This window comes from Takifugu flavidus, chromosome 6, assembly GCF_003711565.1.
Source record: "Takifugu flavidus isolate HTHZ2018 chromosome 6, ASM371156v2, whole genome shotgun sequence".
NCBI lineage: Eukaryota > Metazoa > Chordata > Actinopteri > Tetraodontiformes > Tetraodontidae > Takifugu > Takifugu flavidus.
In genome coordinates this window covers 583,282-604,425 of record NC_079525.1, presented here as the reverse complement: position 1 = coordinate 604,425, position 21,144 = coordinate 583,282, and the positions used below count along the sequence as shown (strand labels likewise).

The 21,144-nt window shown below is 45.0% G+C and overlaps 2 protein-coding genes across 3 annotated transcripts; one reads left to right on the top strand and one right to left on the bottom strand.

The window, feature by feature from the left end:
* The first annotated feature begins 21 nt into the window (after positions 1-21).
* LOC130527699 (uncharacterized) lies at positions 22-5,184 on the top strand. Of its 2 annotated transcripts, XM_057036397.1 has the most exons (11): positions 22-845; positions 1,077-1,225; positions 1,319-1,481; positions 2,250-2,630; positions 2,700-2,981; positions 3,065-3,088; positions 3,168-3,269; positions 3,362-3,392; positions 3,892-3,941; positions 4,020-4,054; positions 4,806-5,184. In XM_057036397.1, exons 1-11 carry the CDS (start codon positions 776-778, stop codon positions 4,887-4,889), a joined length of 1,371 nt encoding a protein of 456 aa, XP_056892377.1. In that variant the 5' UTR covers positions 22-775; the 3' UTR covers positions 4,890-5,184. The 2 variants fall into 2 exon arrangements, with proteins under 2 accessions (XP_056892377.1, XP_056892378.1); XM_057036398.1 differs by lacking the exon at positions 3,065-3,088.
* A 2,908-nt stretch (positions 5,185-8,092) lies between these two features.
* Positions 8,093-15,376, bottom strand: misp3 (MISP family member 3). Its single transcript, XM_057035049.1, has 4 exons — positions 15,084-15,376; positions 11,135-13,270; positions 9,745-9,815; positions 8,093-8,727 (listed from the first exon to the last, which is right to left on the bottom strand). The coding sequence occupies exons 2-4, from the start codon at positions 13,200-13,202 to the stop codon at positions 8,626-8,628; spliced, it is 2,241 nt and encodes a 746-aa protein (XP_056891029.1). The 5' UTR covers positions 13,203-13,270; positions 15,084-15,376; the 3' UTR covers positions 8,093-8,625.
* Between the last annotated feature and the right edge of the window lie 5,768 nt (positions 15,377-21,144).

Genomic DNA, 21,144 nt, shown 5'->3' with positions numbered 1-21,144 from the left:
CAGCTGGAGGTCCACTTGTCCAGTTTTGAGTCCGTGTTTCACTGCCCTCACATCTCGGCAGCTTCCCTGAGGTTGTTAAACACCTACACACACGGTGGAGCTGAAGCACCATGAGAGCAGCTGTGAAGGCTCACAAACATCAAAGCATCATCCCTAATTCATTCACGGGGGGTTTAAATAAAAGACAAACCTGTTTTCTCAAAAGAAATACATTTTGCTACCAGACCTGGTCCGGAATCGATGTGAATGTTGATGTGAAGTTTTTTATAAAGCATATAAAGTCAATGAGAGTACACAATATTTACGGGCTCCATACGAAACCCCAATTCTCTACAATTCTCTTTTGAGGCAGGTAAATCAGATTGGCTCAACATAGACACACGCATACTTCCTCTATGTATATGTAGATATTTACATTACAATAATATAGTGTGGAGAATTTGTGAACATTTAAACCCAGAGAAAATGTGCGATGAAATCTATTGGTTTAAGAGTTAGTAGTCAGACAAGCTTTACCCCTGACAGACCATAATTCACCACAAACCTACATCTAAACACTCTCAGTTCAGGTGTGTCAGCGAGGTTTGTGGTATTAAATGCTGCTGAGCCGGTGGACTCTAAAAAAGGAAATGTGTTTATAGTTTCTACTTCCCTCACTGCTCTGTCTTCAAGAGGATGTAAAACGTATTAAGAAAACAGAGAGAGAGAGAGAGAGAGCAGGTCCTGGCTGCCGGGCGCTCTTTCACTCCAACCATTCAGTCGTTTTCTGTCAAAGATGCAGCTTGTGGGGACGGAACATTGGCTGTGGATCTCTACCCTCCTGCTGACCTCTGTGCGCCTGCGGGGTACGTATCGGTCCACTTCAATACTCGCTGATCTCAGAAGTGGCTAAAAAAAAAAGGGGATTAACAGCTGCGTCTGTGTGGCAAACACAACAGGAGAGGAAATGTCATCATGGGTGAAGCAGCGTTTTTTGTGTGGAAATGTAACACATTGAAGTTTTTGCTTTTTTAACGCTGTGTTCTGCTTCAGGAGTGTGTGAGGCTCCATTTAACACCTTTGTCTGTCTTGGCCAGGAGGACTATCGGCTTCCACTTCCTCTCCTGAGCTTCCAGCACCTGAACTCAGCATCTACTCGAGGTCAGAGGACGTGGTGGTGCTGGCCTGCAGGGCCCCACAGGGACAGCAGGGGGTCCTCTTCATGTTGTACCGATATGATGCGAAGGTATCCTCAACTTCTCCGTGTGTGTATCCCTCACGGCGATTCGGACCCCAGACTTTGACTTCTTTGTGTCTCGTTCCTTCCATTTCCACTCAGGTGGACTCCCAGGAGCTGCAGTCCGGGGCTGAAAAGGTCTACTTCTCTGTGAGGCTTTTGCAAGGGGATTCAGCCCAGTTTGAACTCTTCTGCTGTCTGTACAAGAGCAAAGACGGTCGCTACAGCGCCTTTAGTCCATATTTGCAGCCAGAGCGGCAAAAAGGTGCCTATAATATTTTATTTGTAGCCTCTAAACCTCTTGGATAAAAATCAGTCTGTCTGAGTGTTACACGTTGAGGTGCAGACAGACAGATGCTGACGTCTGTTGCTCCACGAGTGACTCAAAGCGTAACAAAGCTTTTGTTACGTTAATCTGTTAACCAGTCGTTCTCCGTCTGGGGTAAAATAATAAACACCCTTCCGCTTCTCTCAGCCTAAAAATGACACCACAGCTTGTAGGTGCGCTCTGTGGTCTCCTTTTGTCCTCCGCTCAGTGTGTGTGTGTGTGTGTGTGTGTGTGTGTGTGTGTGCAGGGGTAGCCACATCCTGCCCTGCATGAAACACGCACACATATTCCTATCTTTGTGGGGACTTTCATTGATATAATACATTCCCCAGCTCCCAACCCTAATCCTTACAACTGACTGCCTAACCCATAAACCTGATTCAACCCTCCAAGTTCAAACCATGGCTGAACCCTCTTGGTACTTCATTTGTTGTATATGTGAGGACACACACACACAGACACACACACACACACACCACACACACACACCCAGGTGTAAACTCACCACTTCCATATTTGTCGCAGCGAGTTCAACCACGAAAATCAGCAGACTGTGGTAGAAAGTGACAAGAACAAGGTTTGGTGGCGTCGATGTCCTAACTAACATTGCATCACTGTTGTTTTTACTCCCAACTTGACGCTTAAACACTGCTGAAGCCACAGAGACATGAAGCTAAACCCTTTTTTCCCCCTCATTTTCTCCAGACCCCACCCAGTTCACCCCCGTTCTCCCCGCCCCGGTCCTGTCGGTGCAGCCCTCCTCTGGTGTAGTAGCACATGGAGATGTGCTCTCCTTCCGCTGCTCCATGCCCTCCCCCCCTCCACAGTCCCAACAGCAGTCTCGGAATTACAACAAACCCATGACCTTCTTTCTGCTGCGGACTGAGGAGAGAACCGGACTGACATCCGCTGTCCCCCAACCTCCGGCCGGTCAGGTGTCCTCTCCTCATCTCCAGCCGGGGGTCTTCAGCGTGGGGCCAGTGGAGGGGCAGGAGGGGGGCGAGTACTCCTGCCTCTACCAGGTCACTAAAAAGCAGGGTTCGGTTAATTCAACCGTCAGTAACAAGATTTGGATCGTCGTTAAAGGTGAGAGCAAAGATCCCTATTCCTGCCTCGTTAGTGTGCACATCACCGTGACAGCTGCACTGTCCACAGACCCGTTGCCCACGCCGACGCTCGTCCTCCAGCGGCAGAAAGAGGTGTGGCGTTTGCTGTGTGCTGGCTCTCCCTCGTACCCCGGTGCAGTGTTCTCTCTGTACCTGGGCAACGACCAGCTCCCCGTTGCCACGCACAGCGCTGAGCATTTCCACCATCAGGTCTCCTTCTCTATTCCAGTGCAGGACATGTCTGAAGGCTTATACTGGTGCCAGTACAGAGTGCTACTGGGAAAGACCTGGAGCCACTCTGGCCGCAGTGTTCCGTTGGTTATAACCAGAGGTAAACCATGAAAGCATGTGTATTGTCCCCTTAAATGGAGTGCAACTAGTATTCAGAATTGGATTATTCTAATGTGCTTTCAGGATTTCCCCCCCGGTCGCCCTCAGGTACTGTCCAGTAGCGTTAGAGCCGGGTTCCATCATGGCTGTCTGACCACATGCTTGTCTGCCTGTCACCTGTGTGCAGATGGGTCTGCCGTGGACTGGCCCCTTGTCCTGGGCTCTTTCTCTGCCGTCATGTTGTTCCTCTGCTCAGTGCTAGTTGTGGCTACGGTTGTGCACAGAAAAGGTATCAGGGAGCTTCGGCTTTAACGTTTTGATGCCGTTGTGATGTCCTTCCTGTGACATACGTCATTTTCTCTCCTGTCCCTTGTTTCAAAGCTAAAGCAGCGGCAAAGGAAAAGAAGCAAAGGTACTATTTTCTTTCTCTTTTCCTTGTTTTAAAACGTTCACTGAAATCATTGGATGAAGACAGTCATTGTAACCTTGAGTCTCCTCCTCTCATATGGTGCTCCTGCCATGGCACGTCACCTTAGCCGCCATCTTAATGAGCTAACGGTAGCTACGGTAGCATGTTGAAATACAGAAGGAAGACTTGATGTTATCCCAGCAGTTGACCTGAGCAGCACAAGTCAACCGTGTCAGAGTCAGTTTAGTCAGGAGGGATGATGGAGGGGGGAGGAAAGAGACTTAGAGAACGTTCAACGCGATTGGTTAGCGAGGTGCATGAGCTGCTATCGGACAACAAGCCAGACGGTGAAGCTAACTGCAGTGAGAAGAATCAAAGGAGGAGAGGAGTCACTGACAGAACAAGCAGACTTGAATATCTTCAAAAGAATTTGGCTCTGGTCAAACAGTTCAGTCAAACTGACGGATTGAAATTCAGATCATGTTTTGTGCTTCTGTTTCAGACAAGATGCAAAGTTTTGGTCTCGTCTTCATGGCCGGGACAACGTTGTTGGTACGTCTCTTCTATTTATTGTTGGCTGCATAAAGACAGCAAAGCTGAGAGTGACTCACGCCACATCTGTGCTTGCAGACCTTCCAGTCAGGCGAGAAAGTTTCACATCTCAGGTAAATGTCTTTCTTTAGAATTCTTTAAAACGGAAACTTTGAGGTTGAGGTTGTTCTTCCTGTCCTCTTCTCCGTCCTCTTCTCTCACCCTGGTGTTTCTCCTGTACGTGAGGAACTATGTAAACATTCCTCTTCCTCTGCTGTAAACACACCTACACAAATATGCACGCTGATATGAACACTATGCACCCTGCCCCCACCAAATGAAGCCGCCTGCTGCTGATGCTCAAAGCGCCTCATTAGCGGCGTTGCGCGTGCGACGGCGCGGATGATGCGTTCACTCCTCGGCGTTCGCTCAGCAGCTTGAAGGGGCGCTCGCCGTGGTGAGAAGTCTCCCCTCTCTGTTGTAGGCAGCTGCTAGGAGGACAGGAACGACAGATGGTGGGGGGTTAAAGCAGCCATGGTGAAGGTGCGACAGCATCAAACACACATTTGATCAGAGGGGTTCCAGGCTTCGCAGTGTTCTGCCGTCATTTCCATTTATCTGTCCCAGAATAATGTTTGTTCTAGACAAAACTGCCCAAAAGCAGGTTTTCCTCTCGTTTTTGGCAAATGGTAGAACTTTTTTTTTTTTTTACCTGCGAACTAACCTCCAGCAGCCTCAGTTCCTCAGAGAAGAGAACTAATCTTCATTATCACGAGTGACTCTTGCTCTCATGGAGACTTTTAAAGCCGATATCTAATGTTTTCTATTATTTTTATCTCATGAATTATTTCTCGCAGTAGCATCTTTACTACCTTTTTTTTGCAGGAATGGGCCACAGAAGCAGCACCCAGATCTCCTTTATGGAACTCTCTAACCACGTTCACGACCCCAATCCAGCCTGTCCATTGATCCTCTCTCTATCACCCTCTCTCTCTTTGTGTTTGTACTTTATTGAAGTTTATCAGTGGATCAAAAGGACAGGAAAGAGAATTTCCTCACTTCCTTTTGTATGTAACAGTGAAATTTTACTGATTTAAAGGATCGCTGAGCCAGTGAGGCACATTCTTCTGCCTTTTTTTCTTTTAAATTCATTTTTAATTGTGACTAAACAGACATTAGTTTCTTTTTTGTTACAGTTAATGCTCTACTAAAAGCTCTTCGTTGCACATTTTTTTGCAGCCACAATAAACGATGACGTAAATAATGAAGACTGATCATTAGTGATGAGCTCTGGGGACTATTGTCACTATGTGTGATAATACCTGCTAATAAGGGGCAGGAAAAGACAAAGAAATCGACTTGACTTCTGCCTCAAACTTTTCTATTTTTGTTTTTTCCATCTGTTTGCTGTTTCTTGGCTGAACTTTTGAATGTGTGACGCTTAGATTTTACTACTCATGGTCATCTGCAAAGACAACATATTTACTTCATTTACTTTAACATCTGTAAAGACAAAATAGCATCTTGTTTGTGGTCTGTTGGGGTCTGGCTTTGGGTTTCTGAAAAGTGCCTACAGACAATTTTGTCACTAATAACAGACACTATATAAATAAACATTATTAGATTTGATATAGATGTAAAATATAGTAATATAGATGTATTGCAGAAGTCAAACCTCAATCAGTACCAGTTTGTGTGCATATACGCGCGCGCACACGCACACACACACGCACACAAACACACACGGATACAGTGACGTTCACGTGGTAGAATCGGTATGCTGTAGTTCGTCTTTCTAGTCTGCAGAGGGCGCTGTTAATATAACATTTGAGTGGCGTCCACGCTCCAGACTTAAACCTATAACAAAAAGCCCATCTAGCATCTAATCTCAACTATCCAATATATGCAGATTATTTCAGCATTTGTATATTCACATTTTCTCTGTACGTTGTTGGTGGCAGCGCTGAAGACTTCTCTAAGTAAAGGTGGCACGGTGGCACCTCTCACCTGGTTATCTGGTTTTATGGTTCATAATAACTCTGGCAGAGAAGCACCCTCATTGAACTTTAGAAAGAGGGTGGGTTATTACATTTGAGGACTTTATATTTGTATCTCTATACACCCAGAGGCTTGTGCACAATGAAATGCAAAGCAGACCAGACCAGCGAGAGTTCCAAAGTCTACCTCAGATTCACATCTGAGTCATAGTTTAATGTTCCTTGGAAAACTGATAAGGAATATTCAGCTGCAGATGACATCACAATTACCTGTTTGAACAAGAAGCAGAATAATGATGATGACGGCTGAGCAATGTGAGTTCAGCATGCTGATGAAGCCGACCGACACCCCTGTGAGTCAGCCCATCCCCACACGGAAGTTCATTTAAATGATATTTGGAGTCATGAGAGTCCAGATATTCCTCCTTTCTTGTAAATGATGAAGGGTATTCATCTTCGCCTCGAATTTAGGGTAATTTTTCCCCCCATAACTTTAACCGTGATCTGTACTACTCACATATTCATGCAGCAAATCATTGCAAACATGCGCGTTAAAGTTGCAAATTACCTTTTATAAATAATCTTCAACTTTGAAGTAGTCTGGATTTAACTCAATGCCTAACGGTGAAGCATGTATAAGAAAAATCAACATTACTTACATGGTTTTATTTTAAAAGAAGGTCATAAACTCACAAACTGAGCCCAAAAAACTATTTTTCTTTTAAATTTGGTGATAATGCTGATTCAAAATATCTTAAGCACCAAACAACAAACAACATAGAATGTTGCAAAGGGAGATTAGTTAGTCTGCATGAACTACAAATGGATCTGAAATTCACCAGCTTCCTTCTGGTGGTGAGGGCGAAGCTTGTCTTCATCCGTTACGTTCTCGCTTCCCTACTCATGTGCGTGTGCGCATGTGTGTGTGTGCGTGAGTGCGTGCTGCCGTTTTATTCTCCCCGTTGTCCAACATCAAAGCAGCACGCCCACATCAAGCGTTATTATGCATGAAAGACACCACGTGGGAAAATGAAACGACTAATCTGTGGATCTCTTTTATCGTACTTTAACACATCACACAAACTGCAGCCGTGCACGTGACGGCGGCAGCTCCCTGATCACAATGCTGACAAGTGCCAAGATACAGTAGCGTGAATATTCTATGAATATTGAATGAAAGCAGCCCTGGAACGTGCACGACGTGCCACAGCTGGATGTGGAACATGGATCTACTGACTCTACGGACTTTGGATGAAGACGATCATAAAGTATGAAAGTGAGTCTTGTTGGTGAGAAGAAGACGACCGTGGAGAAGATTGCTGTGAGGAACGGCCTCCAGATTAAGTAGAGGAGCCAGAATTTGAAGTTACAAAGGATTGAGACAGGTTATATTAATATTAAAATATATACGGTCCTCCATCTGATCTCTGAGATTAGAGAACGTTAATAGAACCCAAGAGACGTCCCCAGTGTCCCCACTCAGAACCCAAGCCTTGATTTGGCAGATGCTGGATTTCTTTTGCTTCCCACTTACAAATAAGATTTAGAAGATCACAAACAAGCGAGGCCGTTGGGTGGCATTGAGGCAACATGGCTAAACGAAGGAGCGGCGATGCTCATTAATGATGTCGGACAGCTCAGACGTGGTCGTGTGTGATGTCCCTGAGCTCCGTCCAATCAGGAAGAGGCAATAAATTATTCACAGAAGACCAGGAGGTCACTAAAGCGTGGCCTGTTAATTTAACCTCACACACACACACACACACACACACACCACACACACACACACACACACACACACACACACACACACACACACAGAATGTCTTGAAGGCTGGATGAATCCTTTCACTCTGATGACTGAAAACAGAGCCGTTTGACCAGGGATGTGAACCCACTTCCTTCTGGAGAGAAAGTTGGAGTAACACCGTTATTGTGCAAAATAGTGCGTCAAAATCAAAAAGGAAACTAGTAAAACTCCAACTGCATTACAGAAAACAGGTCAAACGGGGCAGCTATTATTTGAGATTTGTGTTCTTTGTTTTGATGAATGAATCAGCATTAACTCCAGATGAACGCTGATCGTGTGAGAAGATGTTTGCCAAAATACAAATCCAAAAATAATTCCGCTTCTACTCAGTCGGACGGGAAATAACAAAACACGGAGCCACAGAATTCCTTGATTGTTGCTCAAACAACAATAATCCTGCTGTATTAACAAGTTTATTAGTATCAGTCTTCTGCTCATGCTATCTGATAATGCCGCAGTATTTGTAATTATTAAATATTCTAATACAGCTCCACCATTCATTCGTTTATTATACAACCACAACTTTGAGTCAGTTGTCATGGAAACAGTGTCTAGAAAAGGTTAACCACTGTCAGACTTGGTCATCAGCTGGATTATTTTACAGTAGTTGTTCGGACTGCTTGATGTTATTTTCTGTACCATAATGTGCATTAACATTGTTATTTCTCTTTTTCCTTTGTGCTGATTTAATACATTTTACATACGTATTTAGTTATTTATTTAACAGTCATTAGTTTGAGAGAGGCCAAGTGCACTAATTCACTACTGGGCGAAGGATTTTTCCCCTCTTTCCTGACTGAAACCTTCGAACCCGCTCCGTGCCCTCCGTCCTTGCCCTCTTTCTCTCTCCTTCTCTTGGTCACTCAGGGCCGACCTCTTCTTTTTTCCGGTCGTGCTTTCAGTCGTCGCAGTCGTCGCCGTCCTCGTGTCCATTGATCAGTCCGGATTCCCAGCGTTGCACCAGAGGGGTCTTTTGCCTGGGCGTCCGGGGGCTGAAGCCCTGTTTAAAAAATACGGCGTACCGTAAGTGGTGGCGGCATGATAAAACGGGCAGGAAGGGATGAGAAAAAAAAAGAAAGAAAGAAGGAGAGAGAGAGAATACCAGAGTGGAAACATCAAATGCAAGTGGAGAGCCAACATGGGAAAAGATAAAAAGAAAAGGATGAGTCTGTTTCCTCTAGAGGCATGTCTTTGGATGAGCATCATTAGCTCAGTGAGGCAGAGGGAGGTTAATGTCACTGTGATCTAAGGCCGTGTTCAGTATGACTAAGTCAAAAACTGAGGCCAATTTCTCCCGCGGTCCTCCATTTATTCCTGTGCGCCGATCATTAATCGTGTCCTGGCGCTGAGCAGATTAGCAGCGGGCGAGGAGAGGGGGACGGGAAAGGGTGAAGCATGCAAAACGTGGTACGTGGCTAAAAAGCTGCACCCCGACGCCAAACTGAATTAAGAGGACAAGCAGAGCCTGATCAGAGATGCCGCCATTTTAAAGAGATACAAGAGCCACGAGGCAGGTGACAGAAAGTCCCAGTTGTCTCTTTCCTATTGACAACACATGCAGCCCACCCACCCACACGCACACCCACACACACTCATGCACCTTCCCACACACACTCAACCGCGTCTCTGTCTCCCACTCAGTCTCAGGGCCGTTTGCCTTCTTCTCTTATCTCTGTAGATAAGCTCTTTAGTGTTTGTTCAGTGTTTTATCAGATGTTTGTGGCCCATATTCCATGCAAAAGAGATGCTGACATCTTCCCAAGGGCCCTTCCTTATTGGATCGTTTAGAATCCACAGCATTTTAAAGCACGCCTACATATTCGCACTGTCGACTCGAGCCCAAAGCTACATTTTAACACACACACAAAGGCTCTGGCATCTTCTCAGCTTTGAGTGTAGGTAATTTGTACGCAGTTTTTTGCTGCTTCCTTCACACACGGTTGCGTTTAGCAAGCATTAATAAGCTGAGAATCCTCTGGCCTTCGCGGCTGGGGGACGACTTGCATCGCTAACTCACCTCTTGATATTTGGCCACGTCTTCAGGTAGGTCCGGCGGCCACCTGCCCAACTTGCCAACTGACTGGTGCGCTGTGAGACAACAGAGAAATACACAATATACGGAATCATTGAGGAATTGACCCTAGATTCTGCCGGCAATCCACTGTGGAGGACCAAAAATGACTAAAGCATAAATAATAAATACAGGCAAGTGCAGCAGCCAATCACGGAGCTCCTTGATCTCATGAATATTTGTGAAATTCACCGCCATTACCTAGGGAGAAAATTGCATTGCAACCTGGAGCACAAGCTGTTCCTGTTTATTCTGAGCCTCTTAGATATCCAGAAAATAACAGAAAATCATTAGAATACCTTTCGTATTCAGGGGCGAACCTTGGTGAAAAGATCACTGATTGAGGCGGCTGATTATGGACCAAGATTATGATTAGAAAATCAAGGCACATGGAGAAAGAAGGCTGAGCCGTCATCCTTTAATGGAAGTTGTTCACCTTAAAAATACCTGTACGCATTAACTAGTTCCAGACCCCACGCTTGTCGACAGCGTGGACAGTGAAATCTCGTCTCTTTTTATTCATTTTGTCTTTATTGTGAATTCTAAATTGTTTATTTCATAGCCACTCATTTATGTATTTTATTTTACTTATTTTTGTCAAGTGTGCTTTGATTTCATTTGTGTAATTGGGTAGAAATTGGGCAGTGACCGGCCTTTAGCTGGCCAAGGGTGGAGTACCTCTACAGAGAAAGGCAGTAAAGATCGCATCAATCCTTCAGAAATAAATAATGTACATAAATAACCGATATAAACTGTCCATTGATCACAATGCATGGTCCATATGCTCACACTGTCGGCAACAAATTAGTCAGAAAGTGAAGGTTTAGTGTCTTGGAACTTACGCGGTACTTCCTGGTTCAATTTATGGCCCAGGTAACTTCAGGTCATTCAGTTGTGTGTTTCAGATAGATTCAGTTAGAAGGTCCCTTCTTTCTTTCCTCGTTTACACTTTTGCAAGGACCCTTAAACATTCTAAACTATGAACACATAATAATGATACACTGAAGTCTCGGTCATGAATCATTTTTCATTCAGTTCCCTTCTTGCAAAGATATCAGGCTAAAGTTTTATATACTGTCATTCCAAATTTTTATTTCCTATCAAGTCTATGGTGCAGAATGATTCCTCCTAATTACTATGATATCGTTAGCTGCTCTCTTCTGACCAAGAGAAGAATCCAGCACTTTTCAGGGGGTTTTCATCATCTCAACACAACTATTTTGTTCTTTTAAAAAAAAAAAAATCCTGCACATATGCAGTGATTTGAAAGAGACAAACACACAGACACATGAAAACACTATGTCTTGTCACACCCTTGTTACGCTTGTACACCAACCTTCAGTGGGTGGTTTCAGTGGAGATAAAGTGAAACTCTTCTTTTCTTCTCCATCTTCTTTTCCATCTTCTGGGCCTCCTCCTACTCCTTCTTTTGGACCCTCCTTGCTCCCGTACAGGCTGATCCGCTGCCTGTAAAGCTCCTGCTCCCGGTCTTGAGCCTCACGGATGTCCTGCTCCACTCTTAACACTGTGTTTGAGGAGCGCAGCTTGAAAAAGGGGTTCTCCCTGGGTGAGGACTCCACCCCTGCTGCCCCCTGTTCCTGCTCCCTCCTTTTAATCCCATGATGTCCTCCCCCTCTGGATGATGCATCAGGAAAATCAACTTCTGTGATTAACTCTGGGTCCGGTTTGTGTTGGTAGAGGATCTGTGGCGGCGAAGCGTATTTCTTCTCTTGCATGACATCCTGGTCGGTATCAGGAGAGCTTTGATCCTGAGGAATGGGAGAGGCGGGCTCGCTTCTATATACTGAAATTGAACCTGCTGCATTGGAGGAAATCGTTGTATTTAAAATGTCACTGCTCACTGAGGCTTTGACCTTTGTCACGGCCAACGATGAGTCCTTGGGTTTCTGAAAAGCCTCAAAAATCTCTTTTCTGTCCTTCAGCTCTTGTGTCGTACCTTTGTCATAAACTCCTGGAATTTTGCCGAGCTTGACCAGATCCTGCTCCCTCTGTACCTCCTCGTGGATTTCCAGTTGCATCTTTTTGCCCGCGTACTGTCTGTCTTTGCCTTGATACTTCTCAGACCTGGAGATTATCGGCGGGCTGAGGACCGACTTCCTCAGAGGGATCTCCACATACTCTGGTGCTGTGGGCGGACTGGAAAGTCCTCTGGATCTCCTCAAGCTGTGCTCGCGCTCTATAGATCTTCGGATCTCCCTCTCGATAGGAGTTTCTTTGGGCGGTGTTGCCAGAGTTCCTGCGGAGATGCTGGCGTTGCCCTCCAAAGTGTTGCACGGGGACAGGTCCGTGGAGACACCGCTGTCACTTTGGCTGTCATCACTCGAGTCGCTCTCCATTCTGATATCTCTGGAAGACACAAACTGATTTTCTCTTTCCGCGGATTCGAACAGTCCTTCACTATCTTGCTGTCTGCCGACCTTTTCTCTATCGAGTGCGCCGTCTTCCTGCCCTTCCTCTCCACCCGTTTGCTCGCTTTTGCCCTCTCTTCTTTCCACCGCCCTCTTGTGCCTTTCTGTCAGAGCCAGAACACAGCCTGAGCCTTGAGAGCCTGCCCCGCCCTGATTGGACAGTTCCATGGCAACAGTCGACAAAGGTGGAGTGCTCTGGCTGCACACCTGTTGTGTGGCTTCCTGGTTGGATCCTCTGTGCGCCGGCTCACATTGGCTCTGGCTGAACAGCTCATTCTGCTGCCTGTCTGAGGAAACCACAGGCGGGGGGACACCTTTTGTATCTTGCTCTGTTTCCTCGCTACTGTCAGCAAACTTGGGGGAGCACATGTCATCCGTGCAGTTTTCTGTAGAGGGAGAGTGTTGAGATACCTCTGCGGCTGGTATTGTTGTCACAGTTTCGCTGTCGCTCAGCTGTGAGGAATTCTTCCCTTTTGTCACTTTATTTCCTGCCACTTCCCCCAGTGTTGCTATTAGCTCTTTCCCAAGCAGAGGAGGTATCTCTGGTTGCTCTAGAACATCCTGAGAATCGGAGCTGAGCTTTTCTTTGGGGTCTTTGACGGTCTCCTGATCACTGCTCCACTCAGCTACCTCATCTTGTAGACAGGAACCTCCACCCATTTCCATAGCAGCGAAGGACGGTGGAGGTGTGGACACATCCGCTATTGGATCGATAAACTCATCAGAATCCTCCTGATGCTTAAATGCTTCTAAAATCTGGACAACCTGTTTTAAGTCTGCCATCTTCTCTTCCACCAGGGATTCGGCCCCATGAGTATTTCTTGCCGAATCCTCTGTCAGCTCAGGTGCATCAGCTGTTGAGAATGTTTGGCTCTCCAGCAGAGCATCTTCAGCCCCGGGCCTCAGGACATCTATGTCCTCTTCAGGTTCTGCCCGGGGAGCCTTTTTATCCAGCTGAGGGGAGGTGCAACTCATGATTTCTCCATCCTCACTGATGACCCAGGATGTGACTGGCTGAGTATGTGAGTTTGGAGGTTCGGCTCCTGCGGGGACACAACGTTTGAAACCACAGAGATTCCTTAGCCATTAAATCTTAGAAATAAGTAAGTAAATCGGTAAAACCAAAACTGTACACTATATACAAGGACTTCTCTTTTTGCCTCCATTTACAGCATTTACATTTGCCAACTGCCTAGTTTTTTAAACATAGTTTAGTCTCCTCCACTCATGTGGAGAGCTGTTTATGAGATGAGACATACTGTATATATTATCCATTAGCATATATAATACATGTAGCAGCAAAGCTATGTAATGTAAAGTTGATTTACAGCCTGACTGCAGGCTGACAGGCAGCTTATCACAGGGCCTGGATTTGGCAGGAAGGTACAAGCTGCCCTGTTTCATTGAGCAGTGTGCAAAGTTTTCTGCTGAACACACCTTTCTTTAATCAGCTTATAGGTGGAGGGATACTTGCGTGCGTGCACACACACACACACACACACACCCATGCACACACAATGTCTAAAGTAACAATAGGAATTTTCCACCACTGTATACTGAACAAAAGGAACAAAGGGCAGGCCAGCTTATATTAGATCTCCTCACTGAAATACTGGTGCACTCTCAGTCTCTTTGGCCTTTCAAAGTTGCCCTGTACTGTAAATATAAAAGTTCCCTGACATTGTCGCTTCACTTCGCTCCCAGCCCTGCCGATTCCTGGCAAAGCGGAGAGACTGAAGTCCAACAGTGCCGTGATTAAGGGAAGTATAGATGGCAACGCGGGGAGGATTACTCTCTGATTAACTAGGATGAATATAGATGATAAAGAAAGAGTTCCATTAAATGCTCCCATCATTGAGAGATAATGAGGACTGACGCCCTGGCGGGGTTGGCAGAGTAGCCAGAGCAGTAAAGCGCCACCTAATGGTGTGGTGATAGTATTGAGGGAATGGAGAGTCAGCGGCTCCTTAACAACCATAAAGCTGTAAATCATATTTGTTGTTGACTTGCGTAATGGGCTAAGGAATGGAATAGGGAATGCTGTGTTCTTCCTATCTGGTAACAGGAACACAGTTGTACCATGTAAAGAGAACCAGAGTTCAGATTGATGTAACGCGTTTAGCCTTTTTTAATTGCGGCTCCATTTGTTCCATCTTTGTTGCTGGAGTCACTCGCTGCATGTCATCCTGGAGGTAGTCTGTCCCACTTGATAAAGGATTGTTATATTTATTTCAATATTAGATTAAAAAGCATTTTTGCTCAACCCAAACAAGTTCATACAATTATTTTGTTTGTGGCGATGGTACATAAGCTTCCAGTGTCATTTCACACAGTTAATGTGATTATTCCATTTATTCGTGTTATTTCCTATGAAGCCGTGACAAAGTTGGCAGAATCTAGAGTAGAGCTTCCACAACTCTATATTTTTTTTTCCACAATTCTATTTTGTATTGCATGGTTGCAAGAGATTGCAGATTATAGTGTGCTCATTATCTGCAAAGACCTACAAAGAACACCATGATCATCATTAAAAATACATCAGCGGTGGGCCTCAAAAACAGACTTGCCCTCTTTTTCAGGGGTCAGGAGCCTCCTAAGGTGCTTTAAGAAGCAGAGGTACAAAAATGCAAATTAATTTGAATAAACACATCCAAGATCACTACTAATTAGCACGGCTGTAGCTGCAATGCTCTCTAATCGCCGTTGATGTCCTCTATGCACATTTTCTCACTCCCTCACTTTGATATGCATGAGCCTGGTCTCTGCAGGCTTGTTTTCGAAAATTATTTGCCTGGTTGAGGCATTATGGATTCAGGCCTACCACAAAAGACCAGAAGAATACACAGCTGAACGTACCTGTTAACGTGGGAAGATGACCTCCTAATGAATCACTGAGCTACACCCGAGTCTCAGTTCAGTTTATGGTCATTACATATAGGAAGAGTTCCCTCTGCTCACAGCTCTGCTGCCTCTCTTTCCCTCCTTCGCTGTGCTCATGAACACCCCCAGTCTTCTCTTTGTGCCCACCCACATTTGCATACTCACAATGGCAGACATTTACAGGGTGAAACAAACCTATGAGCACGTGCATGCACACAAACACATGTGCTTAAGGCTTAACTCATTGTTGTGGATTTAGGAATATATAGAACTAATCCAATTAGGGACCAAACACATTATTACAACATGCAATTGAATTAGGAATGTGCCAGAGGGATAAATAGAGGGATTATATCATGGCGGGCTTTGGTTTTGTGCTTAAATTTATTTGTAAGAAGTTGTTGGGCATTTAAACCTTTGCTGTGTGATACATTTTCTATGAGAGATATCACTTTCCATCCTACTTTTTCATTTCCATGTGTAAATATTTGGACGCGATAGCAGAAACAAGCTTGTAAACAACAAAATCCCATCATGCTATGCTGCGATGCACAAGGCCATACTATGTTTCGGTCAGTGTCTGTAAAATATTGATTCTCTTTATGGACCTCCTATTTAAATTGCTACATTCATGATGCACAAAGCATTCAGGCATGGTTTCTGCACCACACATGGGCATCTGGTGCAGCACTCTTACTCCCGTGCACAACTTAAAACAAATCTGGAGTATTTTGAATTCGCTTGAATTATTCCTGCACGTATATCATAATAGCTAAAAATGTATTTACGTACCCAGCTAAAGGTAAAGGGGTACACGCTGGCCTAGTTCTAAGTGACACTAGAATATTTATGCGCAAAAATAAGAGTTTGTGTAGATAAAACAGCATTTCTGTAGCTAAAATAAAGATCGGATTAATAATAGTGGGGAAGCAGCTCATCTGGAAAAGTGGCTACATGGATGACAATCCATCCCTCCGTCCATGCATCCATCCATCATTAGTGGGTGGTACCATTCGTATCTCTGCAGTGGAGGACAGAGCTGGTGTCCCTGACCACATGTGGAGAGCATGTAAACATGCACTGAAGAACCACGCTGCCTCAAACTGTCTTTGAGAAATATTTCTTTATTCTAATGGCTGTTATTCTTCCTAAATATTACATTTGAAATCAATTCTCTCTGGTTTTCGGCCCTTCACATCTTGTATAAATAATAAACACATTTTCGTTGCACAAGCCTCTCATTGGTCCTGTTTCTCTGCCAACCCCTGGGCTAGTGTTGTTGTGTTCTGGGGTTCTTTGGGACAGAGCTCCTTGGTTGGGTCCATCACAACTGGTGGTGGCAGGTTGTAACACCACAGCTGATCTAAAAACTCCTCCATCTCCTTCTCCTCCACCTGTCTTCTCCTGCTCAGAAGGTAAAGTTCCAGAGATCGCCTCTTCTCTGAGTGAACAAGCCACTGCATCACAACGCAGTCCGGACAGGATGTGTAACGGAAGGACGCTTCGAGTTGGAAGCGATTGGCCACATCGAAGTTGAAGGTGGTGCCCTCCATGGTGATGTTGTAGGGCAGGTGCTGGCATTGATCACCGAAGCGGTTGATCTGAGTGTAGGTGGTTCTGGAAGCATCAGTGGAGTTGGAGAAGTACACAGTGATGCTGTCCCTCTGTTTCAGGGCATCCAAAGATGGCTGGTGGTTAAGGCTGCCTGCCACAAAAGCCAGCCCCCCCTGGAAAATCTGAGGGTCCACTTGCTCCAACGGATGCAGCAGTTTTTCACAGACAGGACGCAAATGGCTCACGGACATCAGGCAGAACAAGGCCACGGCAAACACAGGAAACGCACGTCTGAAAATCATGATGATTCTGTGTGGAGTCTCAGTCGTCGCTGTTGTCCAGAGTTTGTTAGGAGACTGGCAGGTTTTATAGAGGAAATAGTAGCAATCCTGTCCAGTATTGCGACATGGCTGTTGTCGCTTTATCTGAATGTGGATTTTAAAATTTTGCAATGGAAGGAGGAGCCATAGATCGTGTTAATCACAACAGGAGCAAAACCAACAAATGACACAACTGTGTGTGAGTTCATGGCACAGCTCCAACAGGACTGGCATGGCTCAACCACTGATGGGAAATGTGCCTGTTTAAAGCGCCAAATTGGAGAAACATTAAGGTTTTGATTTTCTGTGTCAACGTTTTCAGCAGCAGATAAAGTCTGTCAAGCTGAAACCAGCAAGCTGGTGCTGTTTTCATTTTAACTCTGCGGGAAACTTCTGTCATTAATAACAGTCAATAACAGCTGTCATATTAAAGCAATATAACAATGCATAATTCATAATCTTAATCCTGGTTGGCCCCCGTAAAAATGATCAACTAATAGCTTATCTTATTTATTCGTCACCACATGTCAGCTGAAAACCGACATTCATAATTGTCATGAGATTATGTTTTAAAAACCCTCATCAGCAAGGTTAGTTCATTGGCTAAAACAAAATCACAAACAAAAATCATTGGAAATTCCAAACTGGCTCTCACCGGGAAGCACTGGAGAGAGAGAAAATGGGGGGAATGGGCGCACGGACGCTCACTAGAGACACACGTGAAAGTTGTGCATTGAATGTTTACCAAAGAGCACCAGGATTTGCTGCCTCAGGTTCATCAAGACATTGCAGGAGAATTGAAGACCAGCTGATGGATGATGCAACAAAGGTTCCTCCGGATGGTTGTGCTGCTCTGATCTGCAACTGCTGGGATCCAAAGGTGAGCTGTGTATGTTGACATTGCATGTTCAATAAAAACATGAACACGTGTCATCGTTTGTGGTGCGTTTTCCTGTTGTTGCACTTGGACGAAGATAAGAACACTTTGTATGAAATCCAGGAAATTCCGAAGGATTCACAGGTTAAAAAATGTGAATATTCAGGAAACCGGGTTAGCAGAGGTACAAGCAGATGAAGGAAAGTAAAAGTCCACAGCGCATTTAAAATAACTGTAAATCATTTAAAATATACAGTCATATGCAGGTGTGCATGAAAACGCCTTGTTGATGCGAAGGGTCAGAGGAGGATGCTTTGACAGGTTCGACGTGATAGAAAGGCAACAGCAACTCAAATAACCACACGTTCCACCCAAGAGATGCAGAAAAACATCTCTGCATGCACAAAATGATAAACCTTGAAGAAGATAAATTGGCTACAGCAGCAGATAACAACACCGGGCGCCACTCCTGTCAGCTAGCAGGAAAGTGAGGCTACAATTTGCACAAGCCACAATTTTACAATAGAACATTCAAAAAAACCTTGTCTGCTCTATTACGTTCAACTGTTGTTTCAGGTGTGATATTCAGCTGGTGGAGTCAGAACTTGATGTAATATGATGTGTGGGGTTTATGTTCTTGGCACACTTTGGGTCCCTTGGGACCAACAGAGTATCATTTAAACACCACAGCCTGCAGGAGTGTTGTTGCTGAGCAGGTCCATCCCTTTATGACCACAGTGATGATCAATGATCTGATGGCTACTGGATGTCGTTGTTGTCTTCTTTACCTCCTTGTCCCTTTGGGGTCATGAGGAGGGGGCACATACGGGCGAAGGCTGGGTCCACCCCTCGATGAGTCCCCAGTTCATCGCCAGGCCCTCTGTGATCATTTTTGGGTTTGGTTCCTTGCTTAAGGGTACATCTGAAGTGCTCTGAAGGTGTTGTAGCTACCAGAACACCTTCCATGTTTTGTCTACATTGAGGCTCGAACCAACAACTCCCACTTCACAGCCCAGTCCCCAACAGACTGAACTACCACCACCCACATGATGGCTCCTTCCTCATATCTGGTTTCTGGTTTCTGGAACATGCCAATAGGTTCACTCTCCTCCAATGGCCTCCACAGGGACCAGATCTCATTCCATTAAAGCACCTTTGGGATGTGGGAGAGCCTGAGATTCACATCATAGATGTGCAGCCGACAAATCTGCAGCAACTGTGTGATGCTATCATGTCCACATGGGTCAAAATCTCTGACAAGTGATTCCATGAACAATAAAGGCAGTTCTGAAGGCAAGAGGTCCAGCATGAAATCGCAACTGAGTAAATACGGTAAATCTCACTTATGTAACCAAGTGTTCATTCAGTGTTCATTGCAAAACATCAATATTTACTAAATAAAGAGCCAGAGAAGATAAACCCACATGTGTCACCACATGAGAACAGTCCAAAGTCAGAGTAGCTAATTTCACAAGAAAGACATCCAGCCTTGACTCATCCTTCTGGTAACTTCAGTATGGTGATATTGGACAAATTTACGGCTATAAAACCACAAAGTGACAGCACGATTCAACAGACCACTCCAGTGCAGATATGTTTGCAGTGCACGTCCTGTTGCTCTTCAGCCTGGCCCACCTGAGCCATTCAGCTCTCCAGACCTGTGGAGATTTGCTCCGGCCTTTGAATCAGCTGCATCCTCGCTCTTTGGAAGGGGACTGGGCTCTTGTAGCAGGAAGCGTGAGTCAGCTTTCACTTATGGAACCTTTCAGCCAGAGAGAAAGCGCCACCGCCTCCTTCAGCAACAACACCGATTCGAGCACCATCACCTTGAAACGCAGCATGCGCTCCAAAAATAACTGCTACTACCAGTCCTACAACATCTCCCTGGAGGGCAGCAGCTTCACCTTCGATAACGGCCGTGTGAACGCAACCTTTGTCCATGCGTCCTGTCCTGACTGCATCCTGATTAGCTTTAACGTGGAGTCGGGGAAGCGAATCCATTTCTACCTGTTCAGTAGGAGGAGGCAGCTGGAGGAGAAGGAGATGGAAGAGTTCAGGCGTCAGGTGGGCTGTCTGAAGATGCCCCCACCTGTTGTGATGGATCCAGCCAATGAACTCTGTCCAGAGGAGGGCACCAGTGAGGCAGCGGTGGAATAGAAAGCAGAGAAGCGAAGACAGCGGGAGGATTAAAGGCCACGCAACGCCTCATAACTAACACTCAACCATGAAACAAAGAAAGTTGCCAAGGTTTACAATGAATGGCGTTGTTCTAGATTCAATGAAGAAACGAGGCTACTGTCCGATGACTGTAACAAAGTGATTGTTTGGTTCAAAGAAATACTTAAAATTGAATAAAATCAGTTCCAACTCCAAAATATTGAACACCAGAGTGATATCCTTTTTAACTGTGTTTGAGGGACATTAGGGATTTTCTTGCTTTACAAAATTACTTTCTACAAAAGCACTTCTGGTCAGTTTCACCAGGGAAGAATATTTTTCCATTTTTCGACACCATCCGAGACTGGACTCTTCTGTTGTCACAGCGACGGGACTGCAGCATTTCACAATAATTCCACAGATGTTACACAACTGGTGGCCGACCCACCACTCCGTCTTCTACCTGGAGTGTGTGGTCAGTCGCTCTGGGCTGCTCGGTAAGAGCACCAGGATTTGCTTCCTCAGGTTTATCAAGAGATGCTGATCTGCAACTGCTGGAATCCAAAGGTGCGCTGTGTATGTTGACATTGCATGTTCAATAAAAACACGAACACGTGTCATTGTTTGTGGTGCGTTTTTCTCTTGTTGCACTTAGACGAAGATAAGAACACTTTGTATGAAATCCAGGAAATTCCGAAGGATTCACGGGTTAAAAAATGTGAATATTCTGGGAAACCGGGTTAACAGAGGTACAAGCAGATGAAGGAAAGTAAAAGTCCACAGTGGATTTAAAATCACTGACTTTGCAGCAATTCCTTTTTGTAACAGAAAATTAAGAGAACAGGATTCAAAACTTTACTGCAGCTCAAATCTGAATTTATTAGTGTTGGGAAAGTAAATGTGATGAAACAGACTTTTCATCGCTTTCAAATTTTATTAGCGTGCTCTTCAAATTGACATGAGGAGACTTAATGAGTTAGGACGTGGCACAGAACTACACGGACATGGAAGCAGACATGATCCATTTGATTAAACAGATTTCAATGGCTCAACATCAATGATATGAATGTGATGAAAAGCCATCAGAAAAGTTCCCAGGTGTGCCCCGGTGTTTTATCCTTCTTTCATT